The sequence below is a fragment of the Chenopodium quinoa genome, unplaced genomic scaffold (genome assembly GCF_001683475.1).
Source record: "Chenopodium quinoa cultivar QQ74 unplaced genomic scaffold, ASM168347v1, whole genome shotgun sequence".
Lineage (NCBI taxonomy): Eukaryota > Viridiplantae > Streptophyta > Magnoliopsida > Caryophyllales > Amaranthaceae > Chenopodium > Chenopodium quinoa.
Window position 1 is genome coordinate 149,691 of NW_018745272.1, and position 18,998 is coordinate 168,688.

An 18,998-nucleotide genomic window follows, 5' to 3' on the forward strand; every position below is an offset into this window, starting at 1 on the left:
GATGCGCTGAATATCCATGCAGAGGACATTGCTACCGCTGAGGTTGAACCGCAGATGGCTAGGGCCGAAGAGCCTAAAAATGAAGAAGTGCCCTCCATCTCTGTTGCGGATTCGTTCAAGACTTTTCAGTCTTCTGATATGGGCTTTGGTTCAACGCCCTTGGTCCCCGTTCCAGAACATGCTCGGGCCTTGTTCGAGTCCAAGCGCGATACAGCCAGCGCTCACTTCGGCCATCTGGCCAATTAATCTGCACTGGACAAGGCTAGGGCTTGGATTACGGGCGCTACTACCGGGGCTGCCGAGCCTCTTAATAAAGTGCCGAATCCCTTCCTAGGGAACCAGCGGCTGCTGATGCAGGTGAGTTCCCACATAAAATTTTCTCTAGATTTCTCTTTCTTCGTATATATCATTCTATACATGTATATTTTTCGAGAAAATTTCTCAAAGTGCTGGGCCTCGGCTAGTCTCCGATTCTGCTGACTGATTGATATTTTACAGGTTGTTCATAATCATTTCTTGGTTGTAGAAATGAATGAGGAGCTGCAGTCCAAAGCCGACAGGGCCGAGGAAGCTGAAAATCTGGCTCGACTAGCCGAGATGAAGCAACTTAAGGATGAAGATGAGACCTCAGCTACAAAGCTGGAGATGCAAAGGATGGACGAGAATTTCCGCTCCTTCTGTCGAGGCCTGGAACAGACTGTCTTTCCTTGGATTGAAGAGGGTCAGTCTCTAATGAAAGGATACGGAGCCGATACCATTGTTGAGTTCAAGGCTCGTATTGAGAATAAGATGAAAGAAGAGGCTGAATCCCGGCAACAATTAATTTCAGATCATGAAAGCCAGATTGCTCTTATCCGCACAGAAGCTAAGGATAAGCAATCTGAGCTCGAAGCCGAGGTCCAGAAGCTGAAGGATGTGCTGGAAGCTGAGAAGAAGGTATCCTCCAAGGCCTCATCTGATCTCACTGCTGCTGAGGAACTGCTGAAGACCAGGATCTATACTGAAGCAGAATATGCTGAAGGATATGAAAATGGTTGGAAGGTTGCTCGGCGACTGGCCTTCCATCTTGAGCCTAAAATTAATTGGGATCAGGCTGAGGCCTGGTCCATGGATCCAGCAGATGCTCACATGTATGAGGCCAGTCCAGCTGAGGTTGCATTCCTGGCTGGGCAAGCTGAGAATGAGGAAAGAGAGAAAGAAGCCGAGAAAGAGTTGAATGCCGCCCATCGTGCTTCCTCTTCAGCCGATGTTGATGCTTTGGCTGTCCCGAATGACGTTCCCAAGAACGCTGAAGCATAGGAATTCGGGCAGTCGTCTTCTGAGTCCTGCGGATCAACGTGCACTTAACTTGTAAACGCCGCATCAGCTTTTGCCTGTTCTCTTTTTGTTTCAACCTGCCTATGTACAAACTATTTTAACTGTTTTTGTGTACTTTCGGCAGCTGTGTTTTCCGCTATGTTGGCGGTTGCCGACTTTGAATTTCTGTAACTCTAAAATTGAATATTTTCTCAGCGTTTCTGCTGATGTCTTCTCTCAGCCCTGTTTAATTGATTAGCTTTGTCTTTTAACTGCTTTGTCTTTTTGAATTTCTTCAAAATTTTGCTAAGTACGAAGCTTCGGCTCACAAATCATCTGGCTGATAATGTTTACCCCTTGCATGCTTCTTCTGCCTTGCTCGTTTTACTCGGATGTTTTACGGAAATTTTTCCAAGTGTGAGCTTCGGCTGGGAGCTACTACCTCTTGCCCTCCCAGAACTTTGAAGATAAAGTCTTCAGAGTTATGAGATATTGCTTTCACTCTTCCAGCGTAGCTGAACGATTGAGCTTAGCAACATTTTTGACACTTACTAGTTTGAACATTCATGTTTGTTTCTTATATTCTGCTTGGTTTCAATTCATCCGAGGGAATGACTATCTTGGACACAGTGCTGGGGCGATGATCATCCTTAGTACAAGGCATCATTATGCAATACTTCGAGGTGTAACCATCACCCGGAATTGACTTGCCGAAGCACAGGGCATCATTATGCAATGCTTCGAGCCTTTTATCAATTCCTATTTTTGGCTATGTCTTAGATAGGCCTATGACCTCTTTGCCGGGAGTGCAACAAATCCGTCCGAGGTACAGTGCATCACTATGCAATACCTTGAGGTTCTATTTGTTGCCCCCATATCGGCAGGTTCTTCGGCTTGCCGAAGTACAGTGCATCACTATGCAATACTTCGGACAGCACCGGGTGTAAACCTTGAATTTTTCAAAAAATGACGAAGACAGAAATAATGAAGACATAATGAAACTGTGACTAATTGCGGCTCAAAGGCCTTTCATTGATTTGAAGAAGACGTACTTACATATATTTTTCTCCCGCATTGGGATTTTACACATGAAATTTCCTAAGTACATCTGCTTTCCAGTGGTTTTTCAATTCGGTTCCATCTAACTGCCGAAGCCGATAAGTTCCTAGCTGGAGCTCATCGTATATCTCATAAGGCCCTTCCCAGTTGGCCGAGAGTTTTCCATGGATGCGACTTTTCTGGACAGCGGCGACATTCCGAAGAACAAGGTCCCCAACTTTAAGGAGCCTTGCCTGGACTCTTCGGTTATAGAACTTGCTGACTCTTTGTTTGTATGCTGCCATTCTGTCTCTTGCCGAATCTCAGATCTCGTCTAAGAAATCAAGGGATTCTTTCATGAGATGTTCATTTTCTTCGGCTGAGAATTGATTGACTCGAAGACTCTCTGAGCCAATTTCCATTGGTAAAATAGCTTCGGATCCATACACCAATTCAAAAGGTAACTGTCCCGTAGCCTCTTTTTCAGTTGTCCGAAGCGATCATAAAGTTCCTGGGAGTTCCTCTATCCACTTGGACTTTTGGTCCTCAACTCTCTTTTTGAGAGCATTGAGTATTTGTTTATTTGCAGCTTCGGCTTGGCCATTACTCTGAGGATGGCAGACTGCCGAATATGCCAATTTTATTCCGAACTGATCAGTGTACCGCTTCAGCGGCAGATTGTCGAATTGTCTCCCATGATCAAAGACAAACACCTTCGGGATGCCGAAGCGAGTAATGATGTTCTGCCAGATAAACTTTCTGACAGTTTGCTCAGTTATGTTTGAAGCTGCTTCGGCTTCCATCCATTTGCTGAAGTAGTCAATCCCGACTATCAGCCACTTTTTCTGGTAAGGAGCCTCGGGAAATGGTCCCAAAATATCCAATCCACATTGAGCAAAAAGGAGTGGATTCAGAATCAGCTGAAGGTCTCTCGACGGCCGATGAATAACTGGTGCGAATTTCTGACATTTTTCACATTTCCGCACCAGGTCCTTGGCATCTTGGATCATGGTTGGCCAGTAATACCCTGCCCGCAGTGCTTTATGGGCCAGGGCCCTTCCCCCTATGTGATTTCCGCAGATGCTGAAGTGGATTTCCCGAAGGATATAATCCGCATCTGTTGGGCCCACATATTTAAGCAGTGGGGCTGAGAAGGATTTTTTCAGCAATTCCCCATTGTAGACAATGAACCTTGAGCCGACTCTTTTCATTTTTGCAGCTAGGTTTTTGTCCTCGGGGAGGGTTCCCTGAAGCTTATAAGCCAGGATGGGATCCATCCAGCTCGGTTCAGCTACGACGCATTGGACCTCAATTTCTTGGTCAATGCTTCTGTTTCGGCACACTTCCACATATACAGATCGGTTCAGCTCGGTAAGAGTTGAGCTTGCAAGTTTGGAAAGTGCGTCGGCTTGAGCATTCTGACCCCTTGGGGTCAGCTCAATTTCAAAAGTTCTCAGCTTCGCTATGACTAACTTGATCTTGGCGAGGTAAGAGATCATTGAGGGCTCTTTTGCCTCATATTCGCCCCGCATCTGATTAGCAACCAGCTGAGGGTCTGTTTTTTAAACAGACATGCTCGGCTTCGAGAGCTATGCACAGTTCTAAGCTAGCGATTTCTGCTTCATATTCTGCTTCGTTGTTAGAAGCCTTGAACGAAAATTTGAGTGCATACTCGAAGTTTTTGCCTTCGGGAGAGGTAATCACTACCCTTGCTCCCGAACCATTTACGGTGGCCGAGCCATCCGTGAATACGGTCAAAGTCCCCTTCCCTTCGTTGAGTGTCTCCTGATAGGAACACTCGGCCAGGAAATCTTCTAAGGCTTGGGCCTTAATGGCTGCCCTCGGCTGATAGCTTATGCTGAACTTTGTGAGCTCGAAGACCCACTTTGTTAGTCTGCCTGACTTTTCAACCTTGCCGAGGACTTTTTCCAGCGGTTGATCCGTTAAGACCACTATCTGATGTGAGTCAAAATAAGGCCTTAACTTTCGAGCCTCTACTACCACTGCATATGCAACTTTTTCGAGCAATGGGTAGCGCGTTTCGGCATCGGTCAAAGTATGACTGACGAAGTAGATCGGTTGCTGAACCTTTTCTTCTTCTTTCAGCAGAACCGCACTCACTGTGGCAGGGCTAACTGCCACGTATAAGTACAAGACTTCCCCTTCGGCTGGTCTTGCTAGCGTTGGGAGATTAGCCAGGTGCTCTCGGAGCTGCTAGAAGGCTATCTTTTGCTCTTCTTCCCATACGAGCTCCTTAGACTTTGGCAGTTTCAGCGCTTTGAAAAAGGGTAGCCCTTTGTCCGAGGCTTTTGAGATGAACCTGGAAAGGGCAGCCATCCTCCCAGTGAGACGCTGAACGTCCCTCTTTGTTTTTGGCTCGGGAAGGTCAAGGGCTGCTTGAACTTCGGCGGGATTGGCATCAATCCCCCTTTTGCTGACCATGAAGCCGAGGAATTTCCCTGACTTCACACCGAAGACACACTTCTTCGGATTCAGCTTCATTTGATTCTTTCTCAGGGTGGTGAACATTTCGGCTAGGTCAGCCACATGGTTTTTCGCCTCTTTGCTCTTGACGATGGAATCATCAACATAGACTTCCATGTTGCGGCCTTTTTGTTCGGCGAACACTTGGTCCACCAGCCTTTGATATGTCGCTCCGGCATTTTTCAGGCCGAAGGGCATCATTTTATAGTTGTACACCCCAACACTTGTAACGAATGCCGTTTTTGCTCTGTCATCGGGGTGCATGAAAATCTGATGGTACCTAGAAAATGCGTCCATGAAATTAAGCAGAGCATGGCCACTCGTCGAGTCGACTAGCTGATCGATTCTCGGCAAGGGATAAAAGTCCTTCGGACAAGCCCTATTTAGGTCCGTGAAGTCAATGCACATTCTCCAGGTGTCATTAGCCTTCTGAACCATCACCACATTCGCCATCCATTCAGGATATTGGCAAGGCTCGATGAACCCCGCGTCCAGAAGTTTTTTGACTTCGGCTGTGATGTCTTGGTTCTTTGGAGCGGAGTAATTCCGCTTCTTTTGCTTAACTGGCCAACATGTGGGGTCGACATTAAGCTTATGAGAGATAAGGTTCGGATCAATTCCCGGCATGTCCGCTGCTGAGAATGCGAACACATCTCGGTTGTCCCGAAGGAGTTGGATCAATTCAACCCGGAGGCTCGGATCGAGCCCTTGTCCAATGCTGACACATTTTTCAGTATCTCCTTCGGTCAACGGTATTGACTCAGTTTGTTTATCTGACTCCATTGCTTTGGAGCCAGGCTCTTCTGGTTCGGGTCGGCTGTCAATATCAGCAGACCTCCCTTTTTTCGGCTAATCTTCGTCTGAATCTTTCGGTCCAACCGAAGAACTTGCCTTTCCAGTTCCCAAAGATGTTCTTTTTCTTGGGGACCCCTGAGCCGAAGCACTTAGGCCCTTCGGCCTTTTGGTACCTCGCTCTTTCTCTTTTTCTTCCTCATCATCCTTGTCACTGCGGCGACTCTTGGATGGCTTGAGGAAATTGAATTCTCGGGCCTCTCTTTGGCTGCCCAAGATTTTTTCGGAGCGTCCTTCGTCTGAAACGTAGATCATTGCTTGATGATATGTCGAGACGACTCCTTGAACGTCATGGATGAGGGGTCTCCCCATAATGACGTTGTATACTGACGGGGCATTGATGACCAAGAATTCGGCCATGATGCTTCGTCTTGCTCGGTCTTGGCCGAGGCTGACGGGAAGAAGAATTTTCTCGTCTGGATATGAAGAAGAGCCGTTGAATCCAGTGACCGGGTAGGGAACTAGAGTTAAGTGCTTGCTCTCCAACTTCAGCTGGTCGAATGCCTTTCGGAAAAATATATTCGCCCCGCTGCCACCATCTACCAGTGTCCGATAGACGTTGTGGTTTGCAATGCTCGTCATGATAACCAATGGGTCATCATGGGGTTATACCACCCCCCTGCAGTCTTCGGATGTGAACATCATGTTCGGCACCAGAGGTTGTGGCTTTCAGAACTCGGCATGATGAATCTGATGGGTCAGCCCCCTCAGATGGCGCTTCAATGCATTCCGAGAAATACCCCCGAAAATGGTTAATATGTCATGGTTTCCTCCCTCGGGAGGTTTATCACTTTTCCGGTGGTAATCCAGATCCTGCGAGAGTCTCTCTCAGTTTTCTTTTCTTCGCGGCGTTCCGCGACATATTTCTTTAAGTACCCTTTCTGGACCAGTTCTTCAATCTGGTCCTTCAGCTGGAGACAATCCTCGGTGCGATTTCCACGTGATTTATGGAACTCGCACCAATGATCTTTCCCCTTCTTCTGATGCCAAGAAGGAGGTGGCTTTGGTTTCTTGAATCTTCCTTCCTCCCTCGTCGCACTAAAAATCTTAGTACGTGGTAAGGTGAGAGGGGTGTAAGATTCAAAATTTCCCAGATAGGGAGCCTTATCCTTCTTCGGCTCTTTGGTCGAGGGAGGTTCTGAGGCTTTTGCCTTCCCTTTCCTCGACCCTGGAACTTCGACTGGCTGCCTTTTTGGTTTGGCAAGCGCTGATTGAGATTGCAGCTTGGCCTTGTTCCATTCCTCGGCTCGGATGAATTTATCCAAAGCACCGAGGGCTTCTTCCAAGGTCTGCGGAGGATGCATGACCATGAAATCCAGAAATTTTCCAGCTTGCAAGCCATTCCGTAGTGCGAATACGGCTAGGCTTTGGTCCAGACTTGTGATTCTGGATGACTCGTTGCTGAAGCGAGTCAAATAATCTCGGAGACTTTCGTCTTCCGCTTGCTGCAGGCCCATGAGCTCGGCAGTGGTTTTCTCTCGGCGGTTAGCCGTGGAAAACTTTCTCTTGAACTTGTTGGCGAGATCGCTCCAACCCGTTATAGAGCCTTCCTTCAGCCCTTTGGTGATCCATGATTGGGCGACACCTTTAAGGGTTGTAGGGAAGTATTTGCACCAGGTAGCTTCGGACCTGGGGTTAAGGTACATATGCCCCTTGTAAGAGGCTATGTGGTCCTTCGGATCCGAAGTACCATCGTAAGTGATTTGTGCCGGAATTTTAACTGTCGGCACATGTTCCTCCAGTATCCATTTCTAGAAGGGGAACTGGTAGGGATCATCACAGCTTTTCCCTTCTGCCTTTCCGAAGGAACTTCACTTCTCCCTCTTAGAGAGGTGGAAGTGAGGGGTGTCCCTCCACGTGACAGTTCTGGGCGAGAGCCTTCGGGATAGGTGAGACGACTGTGAATGTCCCTCTCCCTTTCCCCTAGGCGCTTGTAAACGCTTCGGCGAGAAGCGTTGTGGCTGCTTGGATTTTCCTTAGAGTTTCGGACTTGGGAATTCTCAAAGTGACCGGAGTCCCCTCGCCGTTCCCGTCCTGTCTTGCCCAGGCTTTCGGCTCTTCCGCTTCCCTCTCTCTTGGAGAGTGGAATCCGCCCTTCCCCTCCCAACGTCAGTTTCCTCTTCCGGCTTTCTGACTTCGGCGGGGGTGAAGGAGGAGTGGTATGCACGGATGGGAGGCGTCCACCCAGGGCTTTCATGAACTCCATGCAGACAGCCACTGCCCTCGCCACCTCTTCAGTCGAAGGACTCTGCTTATGAGCCTCGCTCTCCCTCGGCGAGTTCCTAGCTTGGTGATCCCGTCGGGAGGGAGATCCCTCACGCAGATTTTCTCCTCTCGGAGAGTTAGAAGCAGACGGTGAAGGTGTCCTATCGGTCCCCACCGTTATTATGCCCAACTTTCTCGCTTTTTTGGAACTTTTGGCACTCTTAGTCAGTTTTTGCGTTGGCTAAGATTGGTATGAGAATTTTGGCTGAATTTTTGTAAGAGTCCCCATAGACGGCGCCAAATTGTTTCGGTCAGAAAACAATGGACCTTCGGCAGGTCCTTCTGATGAGTGGAGATGAAGCCCAATTCGAGTGATGACCGAATTGAGGATTTCCTGCACAGTTGAACAAACGTAAACTGGCCTCGGGGGTTGTGCCGAGGAAGGCCCCTCTGATGCCGAAGTCAGTACGAGTGTAAGAACAAGAGAGAGTAGCTATGCAAGAGAGTTTGTTGCTTGAGACAATATTAGTGAATGAATGTGATTATGCAAGGATGTGAGCTTTTATACCTTGTCCCAATTGAGTGGAATGGGCTTGATGAATCAAATGGGCTGCCATTTGAGTGGGCCTTGTTTTACCTGACTTGGCTTTAGAGAATGAGGGTTGAACCTTGCCTATTGGGCTTTATTTATTTTCATTTGTGGACTGGGCCCAAATACAAGTTATTTGGACCCCAAACATGTATTATATTAATTCCTCTTAAAAGCTATAAATCTTTGAGATTATTTCTTGGTAAAATTAAAATTCAAGTACTATAACAAGAGGTCTTGGATTTCAATATTGGATTAGATAATTCGATTCAAATATAACCAGACACGTACCTATCCATTTTCCAAGTCACTATGATACTTTAACAAATTACAAGTCATTCATGCATACATATAGCTAATTAAGTTGTCCCATCTTTATTGTATCAATGTATCACTGAGTACAACATTATAATATACGTAGCAAATCATTAGGTGAGTAATATCTACATTCTTTAGACACAAAAATGCATTGAACATCAACTTTATTGATATTATCAACAAAAAAAAAATTATTTTAAATTACCAAGCAAAAAAACAAAAAATTTAGTTTCAACACTAAATTCGTAAAATCTGACGTTTTAAAAAAATTTCTTCGACTTTCGTATCAAAAATGCGCTATTTAGAGATTTTGGGGGTCATTTTTGGCCTTTGAATCTGATTTGAGCTTAAACTTTGCAAAAAATTAAATTATCAAAAATGCCTCATATTGCATGTATCACGCAAATCGAGGTATTTTTAGTACGCAAAACGAGGCATTTTCAATTTTTTTTTTTTTAGATTTTGACCTCAAATCGGATCCAAAGGACAATAGTGGCCCCTAAAACATCTAAAAAGCATGTTTTTGGCACAAAAATCGAAGAAATTTTTTTAAAACGTTAGATTTAACGTTTTTTAACCGAAAGTGTTAAATGGTGGTGAAATCTAAATTTTTTGTCTTTTTTGGATGGTAATTTAAAATAAACTTTTTTTTTGTGTGTAGTAATATCAATAAGTGGGTTATTTGTGGGTAGTAAAATACAAAAATTCCACTTTATTATCCTTTTCTAATGTTTCTTAGTTTTCTTTAAGTTCAATTTCAAAATCAAATATATGCACCAAACATCATCTCATTCATAATTCAAATGTATTCCATAAATCCAAAATAAGGAACAACATTCTTACTTAAGTTTCATGCATATTTCATTGGACGTACACATTTCAAAAAGAAGCTTTGGAAAGTGACAATTGCTTAATAAATTCTACAAGAACAAGAACAGAATTAGTTGCAGCAACCGGTAAGAAAGTATCAGCCTCATTAGACTCAGCAGAACCACCACCGGCTAAATCGGAGAGAGCGCGAATGGTGATGTGGGGAACCCTTTGCTGGTGGCACACGAGTGCTACACCGGCGCTTTCCATCTCGACCGGGCTTAGCTTGAAATTGTCAAAGAGAAAGCTTCTATAGGCTGCATTGTCTACGTAAATACTTGCACTTGCTCCTCTTAATACTGTGGTCACTTTGGGTGTTGTATCTAAGCATGTGGTTGCATTCACACATTTCTCCAATTCTAAAGTCTGAAAATATAATATTTTATTAAATTGAATTTTCAACATTAGAATTATAATACAAATATTTTTATTTTATTTTTTAAGTTGAAAATCGAGGTTTGCATATGTATAAGTTGAAGGACTTTTCAAATAATTTAGTATGCCCTTCTTAAAGATCTTTCGATTTAATCGATTTAACTTTTATATGGTATCTAATTCACATATTGACCATTAATATCTTTCATTTTGTATTATTAAGAACTTTGCGCGTGGAATTTTATTTTGTATTATTAAGAACTTTACGCGTGGAATTTTATTAGATTTGACTCGATAGTAATTTTGAATTTTAACTTATACCATATAATAAGTACCAATTATACATAATTGAAGAGTATTATAACTTTCAGAATACAATCAATGTTTTCTTATTTAATTTTGAAATCATGAATTAAAGGATGGAGCCAGGTGGAGTTATTAACATTAACAAGAAATAAGCTATTATTAGTTGGTAAAAAAAGTGACCTAATTGATGTACTATTATGAATAAATAATCATTTTATATAATTTTTAACCTTCAGCGTGAATTTGATGAATAATTAATTTATTAAGGATATAGCTAAGCTAGGTCATGATCTTTGATCATGTTAGTAATTTAGAGTGTATAAATGGGGAGAGCCCTATCCCAGTTAGGGAGACGCCGCGGCTGGGAAACAGGGGAAACAAAGCCTCGAAAAGACGCGCCCGCGGCCTTATGTGTCGTGCCCTCGGGTGACTGGGGAAAGCCCTCTCCAAGGGCACGGCCAGCATTCTACAGGTTTCAAAGGATGAGCTCCAAATCATCATGTCCGCGCCCGCGTCGATTCAGTTTTGCGGTTTTTCGTTCTTTTTATTGTGAAATTGAAAAAGAAGAGATACAGATTTTTCAGTTTACTCTCCTCTCCAATTTTCTCTATTCTCTCCACATTTTTTCATTGAAGAATCTTGCAAACTCTTCATTGAAAACTCTATTAATCTAGCCAAATATTTGAGAATTTATCCTCTAATTTCGTCTCTAAGTGCTAAGAACGATTTGTTGTCTTTTGTATCTCAAAGAGAATTTTCGGTAAAAACCCAAGCACCATTGTGGGGGAAATTAACCTCTTTAGGAAAGTGTTTCACAGGCCTAAGACAAAGTATCAAGGTTTGAGACTCATGTGGTCATTGAAATTCTCATGTTCATGTTCGTTTGAAAGGCTTGGAAGTGAGGCAAGTTTGTAATCTTTCATATTAGTTAATTTCATTGTAATTTCTGTAATTCACTGATATAGTAGTGCTTGGTTTGAATACACTTGGTTGTATTGATTTGGTTATATAATTTTATTGTAATTATACACTGTTTTAGGTTTTGTTCCCACATAAGTTTGTATTTAACTTATACTAGAAAACCTAACAGATCATGACTAATGAGGAATGGATACATTGTTATAATGAATGAACGATGATGTATAGCTTAAAATGACCATTATATATATTAATTCTTCTGGTTAGCCTTTGGTCTCCAATTATTATGTTGATTGGATAATTGATTTTGTAGAATAGGAATACGTCCAACCCTTAATAAAATAATAGTATGGTGCTCCAATGAAGTACTTGTTAATTGTAGTATATTTTTTTAAACGGATTTTTCACCATATACCATTCGGTTTTAACTTAATTCATCATATACCACCAAAAACTTTCTAATACACCATAAACCACTGAGTTTAACATAAATGTCACAACATGCCATTTTCCTTAACTCCGTTAGTCATTCTTAGTTAATTAAGCCATGTGGCAACCTCTAATTGGCTATTATTTTAATTAATTAATTTTTAAAAAAAAACTTTTTACAAAACTTATTAAGAAAAGAAAAAAAAACCACCACCATCCCCACCACCTAGCCTTACTCATCGTCACCGACTCCACTGTTCTCCCCACCGTGCCGGCGTCGCACAACCTCCCTATCCTGCGCCGATGCCCGCGTTCCTCCACTAAACCACCATACCCAACTCAAATTCCCTCCCTTTCCGGGAACGAACAACAAGCCAACCAAAATACCTTTGCCGAAAACCAGCATGTCGAAACCCAACGTCGGCGCCCAGATCCCCCGCCCTCACGTTGTCGCCACCCAATTTAGCTGCATACAACCAACCCAAAACCCCAAAACCCAAAATCGAAATCCTAGATTTTGATTTTAGGGTTTTGGGGTGGTGAATTAAAGGGGGGAAAGGGCTAGAGTTGGAAGAGGGAGGGGTGACGTAGGTTCGCCGGCACGGGAAAGGGGTTTGGGCGCCGGCGGTTTGTGCGTTGGTGGTTGGGGAGTGAGAGTTTTTAAGGGAGGGAGAGGGTTTTAAGGTGGTGGGATAGTGGTGATGGCTGGCTGAGCGGATTTCGCGTCGGCTGGTCAGATTCCCTGCTGGCTGGCTGGTCGGCTTCCGCGCCGGCAGGCGTTGTCAGGTGGTGGCTGGCTGGGTGGACGTGGGTGGTTGTTTTTTTTTTCTTTTTTAATTTTTTGTTAATTAAATTCAACAATTTTAAAAAGGAACCAATTATATGTTGCCACGTGGCTTTATTAGCCATAATGACTAACGGTGTTAACGTCTGTTAGTCATTTATGGCATGTTGTGACATTTTCATAAAATTGAATGGTATATGGTGTATTAGAAAGTTTTTGGTGGTATATGGTGAATTAAGTTAAAACTCACTAGTATATAGTGAAAAATCTGTTTTTTAAATTAATCTTATTAAATTAGATCCTTGGAGAAATTAATAAGTACTGAATTATTGTAAATATAGGTTATGAGTCGTTCGATCCATGTAAGGCTACATTCAAAGGTTATGTCCGATTTCAAGTCGAGTATATATATTATAGTCGATCTAATTAGCTATTACTATAGCTTGACATGAGGACATATTATTTGATTTTTAGGTCGGGTTTATTTCAATCCAGGATGTGTAAGTTATTACGTACGTATTATGTATACCAATATTGACTATTATATTGCGACGATTAGGTTTTGTTAATTACCTGAAGGTTTTTGGCAACGGCGAAGTAATGAGGATCAACAGGAACCCAAAAGGCATGTTGTCTTTCCTCTGGAACTCCATCAACTGTGAAAATCTCTTCAGCTTGATACCAAAATCTGTTCAAGAGATTGTCAGCCTCAGTAACATTTGCTGTGTAATCAGCAAATCTCAAGTTGCCATATTCCCTCGAGTAATCTCCTGCTGCTTCTAGGGCTAATTCATCTTCTGGTCCATGTCCAAATCTCTACACCCATCAAAACATTTTTTTATAATTTAGATTATACGTAGTAATTTGTGATGACATTATCTTATAAACAAATTACATTATTCGTGCTTCATATAACAAAAGAGTCAAATTAAGCTAAGATCAACTATTTGCCTTGTAAAGGTTTCAAATTGACGTTAGTTTTTTTACTTTTTCACGTAGTTAAGAAAAAAATAAATGTTTCATACGTAAGTGTTAGAGATAGTATACATACTGAGTATTAGGAAAATATATCATACGTAAATGTTTACATATTGAGTATTAGGAAAATATATCATCAATCACCAAGGTATGTATTACAGGCGCAGGCTTTCACATGAAAATGATGATATGCAAAGTAATAAGTTTTTTTTTCCTACTTCATCATTTTGTTTGACATGGTCATACTCCAATCCGTAATATATAGTCTTTCTTAAGAAATTTCGTAGAAAATATTAAATACTTAACCTGCCAATTCAAAAGACCAAGGTGAGCCCAATATTGAGGAATAGCAACATCTCCAATATGAAGAGAAGGATCAGCATTTCCAGCTATTCCATAGTGTACAACTCCTTCCACTCTAAAAAAATTTAGCAACAATTGCGTTGTTGTAGCTGCATTTACCTGCAAAAATTTTCTTCCTTTTGACATATAGTTTTACTTTTCTCTTTGAAATTTAAGAAATAATTATTCAACTTTATTCTACGTACTTTATTTTATTTTATTTATTTATTTATTTATTTTTTATTTTTTATAAAAATCTAAAGATAGACAACTTTAATTTGTTACGTACCATGCCAAGTCCTGTCATGACCAAGATCACTTTCTTCTCAGCTATAGTTCCGAATCGAAATCTCCTACCTTAATTAAGAGTCCATCATATATAATATACGAAGTAACAGATTTAGAAAGAAAAATCGCGTAATATTAGTTATGTATGGTGTTTATATGAATTTAAATTTCATTATTAAAAAAAAAAATATATTAAAACAATGAGTACTATACGTGTAATGATTAATTAGCAACGGACTATTTTAATTAATTCTACGAATTGGAGTACGTATTTGAATAAATGTACCTGAAAAATCAATGATAAACTTGCTAGCAGAGAAGCTAGGAGATTGAAGAAGAGGGTTGAGCTCAAATAAGTTTGGTATTACAACACCAATATAAGGGCCATTTTTGTTGGCTACATTAATATGATGCATGATTTTTTTGGGTATTTCACCTTGTGCTCCATTTTGAGCATAAATCACAAGGAGGAAAAAAAGTTATAGTTGTTAGAGAACCCATTTTTTCTCTTACAAGATATTGATATGGAGGGTGTAAGTTTTAGGGTTCGAGAACACACATATATATAGAACTTTGCTAGGACATTTTGATTGAAGGTTGTATGTGGTTAACCTAAACATCGTACGGTCGTACCCATTGTTATTATTTTATAAGAAACAATCTTGTCCATTCATTTTTTTTAACTAGTTGAATATAAATATAAAATATAATGTAAATAAGTAAGTTGTTGGTTGATTTATACATAATAAATATATTGATAGTCAAAGTTGAAATTAAAAATAAAAATAAAATAAAATAAAAAAAGGTTCAAGTGTGTCAATAATTCTAGAACGGAGAGAGTATAAACAGAAGAGGGGTTGTTGGGTGATAAATTTTGAGTTGCCCTTTTTACCTGACCCTCACTTAAATTTAGATTGGAATCACTTATAAAAAAATTCTTCAAGATATATGTTTGAAAAAAAAAATGACTAACGACATCCCCAATCCTTTCCAAAATAAATAAAATAAATCTTCCACAATTTTATTTTTTTTTTTTTTAATTTACCAATGTTCACCTTTTTTGTAAACCTTGACAACAATCTTTAAAAACCTTTAATTGAAGGTTTTATGTAAAATGCCCTGGTTAATATATTTGATTAGACCAATGAAACTTTTAGTTTCACCATTTCTATGTTTTACAAGTAACATAATTGGTGTGACAGATTAGACTGTCATAATCTTCCATAAAAAGAAGTAATTAAAATCATTTCTCCTTTCCTATTACATTAACTACTTTATCTTACAATTCATTCGAGTGTTATTTCCATTACTTTGCCAGCCAACTTTTGAATCTTGTTTAGAGTCAAACCTTTTTTTTTTTTTTTTTTTTTTTTTGTACGTATCATTCATTTTCTATTTATTTTTTGAATTTTGTTTTTGCATCAATCTTTTTATTTTGAAATTCTCAATGATGGCCTTGTATTTGTGCTAACGGAGGCCGGAGGGTGAGGGTGAGGGTGAGGGTTTCAGGCTAGTTGAGGTGAGCTGGGTGGGTGTTTCAGGGCTGGTGGAAGTGGTGGTGGTGGGTGATGGTGGAGGTTGTGAGGAGAGGAGCATTAATGCATGACTTTTCCTATCTTTTACTAACCATGGCTTAATATTTAACCAAAATTAGCGTTATGAAGGTCATTTATGGGAATAAATTTTTATTAAAGTCATTTTGTATAATAAAAATAAAGGCTGCTATTTCAATGTAACATAAATACAGGTCACCATTGAGAATTTTATTTTATTTTTTAAATTTTGTTATTTACAATTAATTGAAAAGATAAATTTGATTCTTTATACAAGTACTTTGAATCCACAAAAAAAAAAAAAAAAAAAAAAAAAAAAAAAAAAAAAAAAGTTAGTTTGAATGCATTTCCATTTTGTAGATACAGTCAGCCCAAATATGTAAAATTGTTACAATTTCATGCTTGAAAGATCAATTTATACTCCGTATGAGCTTATATAAGTAATAAGTTTATCAAAAGTTGTGGTTTTGTCAACTCCTTGCGTCCTACCCTACTCTTGTACCGAGTATATATGATATGATTTTCTTTTTGAATATTCCGAAATAAAATCGATCTTATTTCAATTGTTGATTATTTTTCCTTTTAGGTATTCCATAATGGAATCAATCTTATCTCAATTGTCGATAGGGCTTACTTCCCTTGAGATTCATAGGCCGATCTTAAAGATAGGAGGACCTAATTCGCTAGGTCCCCAACAATTTTCTAGTTCTTAAACAACGAACCCATATTTTAATTGCCGACATACGTACGAGAAAAATGGAGTACAAAACTAAAGTCATTGTTCCCTCGAAAAAAAAAATATATATATATATATATATATATATATATATATATATATATATATATATTATATATATATATATATATATATATATATATATATATATATATATATATATATATATATATAAAATTAAAGTCATTGTTGTAATGGTAGAATCATTTTCTTTTGAGATTATTTAGGACCATCCCTTATTCCTTTGCATTATCACGGAGTTGTGAACATTAATTTTTCTGAAAATGAAGGTAATTGGCAATTCAGTGACACCTGACACTACTTTTCCTAGCAAGTACTTTTTGGCAATTTTGGTTAAAAAAAATAGATGATAAAAACCTATAGTTTTTCCTTTAAATAAATGAAGACTTCTTGGTACACATAGGACATAGCCCAGTTAACGCTATTATGACAATGGAGAAATATGCACAATAATTCTTGTGTATCAATTGAATATTAAGCCTAAAACTAAATAACATGAAAATTAATTTTTATGAACATAAGAGTTATAACTTAGGTGATGTTATATTCATTGAAGTTTATATTCTTTTGTTTTAGCCTTCATGCTCTTTGATTGTTTGCTTAATGTTCATCGGATGCACAGTGTGCCATTTGCACGTGTTTCTACCATTCAATTATTGTAAGACTTACTCGTATAACTTATATGACATGATAGTAAACCGATATTTTGTTTGTTAAATAGGGCTCAGCTCTTCTAGGTTTAGAATTTCGAATCCACCTCTGCTACTACTCAAAATCTCCAATCCCTTTAATTTTAATGTTGTTTTCAGTTATAATCGCTACACAAATCTTGTAATAGGTGTTAATAAGTCAACAAAAATGTTTGGTCAGCATGGTATTTGTTTAATAAAATCAACAAGCATGGACCCTTTGATAAACTTGGATTCTCTCTATCCTACAAGCTAAGGGTGCTTAAGAGAATGGGGAAAAAAAATCCTCTAACCAATAAGGTAAAATAGGGAAGATTTTTTTTCCAAGGGATTAATTTAAACAAAAGTTTTTTTTTTTTTTAAAAAAAAAAAAAAAAAAAAAAAAAAAAAAAAAAAAAAACTTTACAAAACAAATGGATTGGAGTAAATAATTTTGAATGCATTTCATTTGCATCAGTACATACGAGTTTGGCTAGAGTAATTTTTAATCCACATGTGTAAAAGTGTTGCACATATAATACGTAGTGACTCAATAATTCATTTATTTTTGGTGAAAAGTGACTCATTAATTTGATTAAACGAAACTTGGTTGATTAAAATGCTATAAATTCCAAAGTTGTGTGACTGTGTCCAATTTCCTCATTTGGTTCTCTTAATAAAACTATACACTACATTTTCCTAATTTGATAATTTCTGTGTGTTTGCTTACCCCTTCTATCCTAGGAATATACTCCGTACTATATTTGACTCATTGATCATATCAAAACTTGTTTTATTATTCAAACTCTTGACAAAAAAAGTTAATTGTTTACTTTTCTCTCTTAGAACGATTTCATGTTTTATAACTACTTCTGGAACGTAAGAACTCAAGGTCTCATGAACATACTTTCTTTAAGATCAAATTTAAATATCTACAGAGTTGGTTCGCCTATGAACCAATGAGAGAAAAAAGAAGGTAGATCGATTTCGCCCCCAAGTATCAATAACCAAATCAACTCCCTTCTTATGGCTCGATAAGGAAATCTATACTTCTTTTGTCTCAAATTATTTGCATTATGATATTTTTACTCAATTCACACACCTTACTTTAATTTCAAAATTAAAACTTTATACGATATATTGATGATTAAACTTGTACATTAACATGTATGTCCATTAAAGTGACGTGACTAACGTGAGTAATCTAAAAGTAGCGTTACCTTTTTTTTTTTTTTTTAATGTGGACGGTTAATCTTACATGCATAAACCTCTCATAGTCTCATGTTAAAATTGGTACAATTTAAAAGTGGTACTATTTCTAAAATTTATTGCCAACTATTTTTGTACCAAATATATAGATAATATTGCCAACAGACGTGAAAACTGAAAATGAAGTATGTATTAAGTTATTATTGTGATGTCAAATAATTGGGAGTAAAAGTTTAATACCATCGCTTGCATTATCACGGGGTAATGGACATCTTCGATTATGAGTATTTGTTTATTTTATGATTTTTATATGTGTCTGATTAGAATGTGGATGATTGATGATTAATTGATTATGATTTATTGTAGGACACTAGCAAATCATTGACCAATTATTGAGGCAATTGGATTACCTATTTAGTAAACCCTTTTTCTTAATAATTTTTTTAATTAACAAATGGCCATTGGCAACTATACTATATAAGATATAAGATGAGTATTGAAAGTTATAATATATTTTGTATTTTTATGTGTGTAAAATATTACATGTCTTTGGAAAACAAAAACATAATAACATTTGCTAACAATAACAACAATCAAAGTCTTAATCTCAAATACGGAGTCAGCTATATATCCTAAAATATCTACTCCGTATTCGAATTTCACTTGCTTGACACCATATGTGGCATGAATTATACTTAATGAATTTAAGTAGGTGACAATTTAAATTTAGATGAAGTTT

At 38.8% G+C, this 18,998-nt stretch overlaps 3 protein-coding genes across 3 annotated transcripts; 1 reads left to right on the forward strand and 2 right to left on the reverse strand.

Moving 5' to 3' along the window:
- The first annotated feature begins 528 nt into the window (after positions 1-528).
- LOC110711402 lies at positions 529-1,299 on the forward strand. Its single transcript, XM_021889780.1, has one exon. The coding sequence runs from the start codon at positions 529-531 to the stop codon at positions 1,297-1,299; it is 771 nt and encodes a 256-aa protein (XP_021745472.1).
- Positions 1,300-6,422: 5,123 nt separating this feature from the next.
- LOC110711403 lies at positions 6,423-7,316 on the reverse strand. Its single transcript, XM_021889781.1, has one exon. It carries the CDS (start codon positions 7,314-7,316, stop codon positions 6,423-6,425), a length of 894 nt encoding a protein of 297 aa, XP_021745473.1.
- A 1,924-nt stretch (positions 7,317-9,240) lies between these two features.
- LOC110711413 (5'-methylthioadenosine/S-adenosylhomocysteine nucleosidase-like) lies at positions 9,241-14,545 on the reverse strand (the record flags this gene model as incomplete). Its single annotated transcript, XM_021889792.1, has 5 exons — positions 9,241-10,018; positions 13,038-13,280; positions 13,749-13,904; positions 14,074-14,141; positions 14,359-14,545. Coding segments are annotated over 5 exons (1,011 nt in total), but the record flags the coding sequence as incomplete, so codon positions are not given.
- Positions 14,546-18,998: the final 4,453 nt, after the last annotated feature.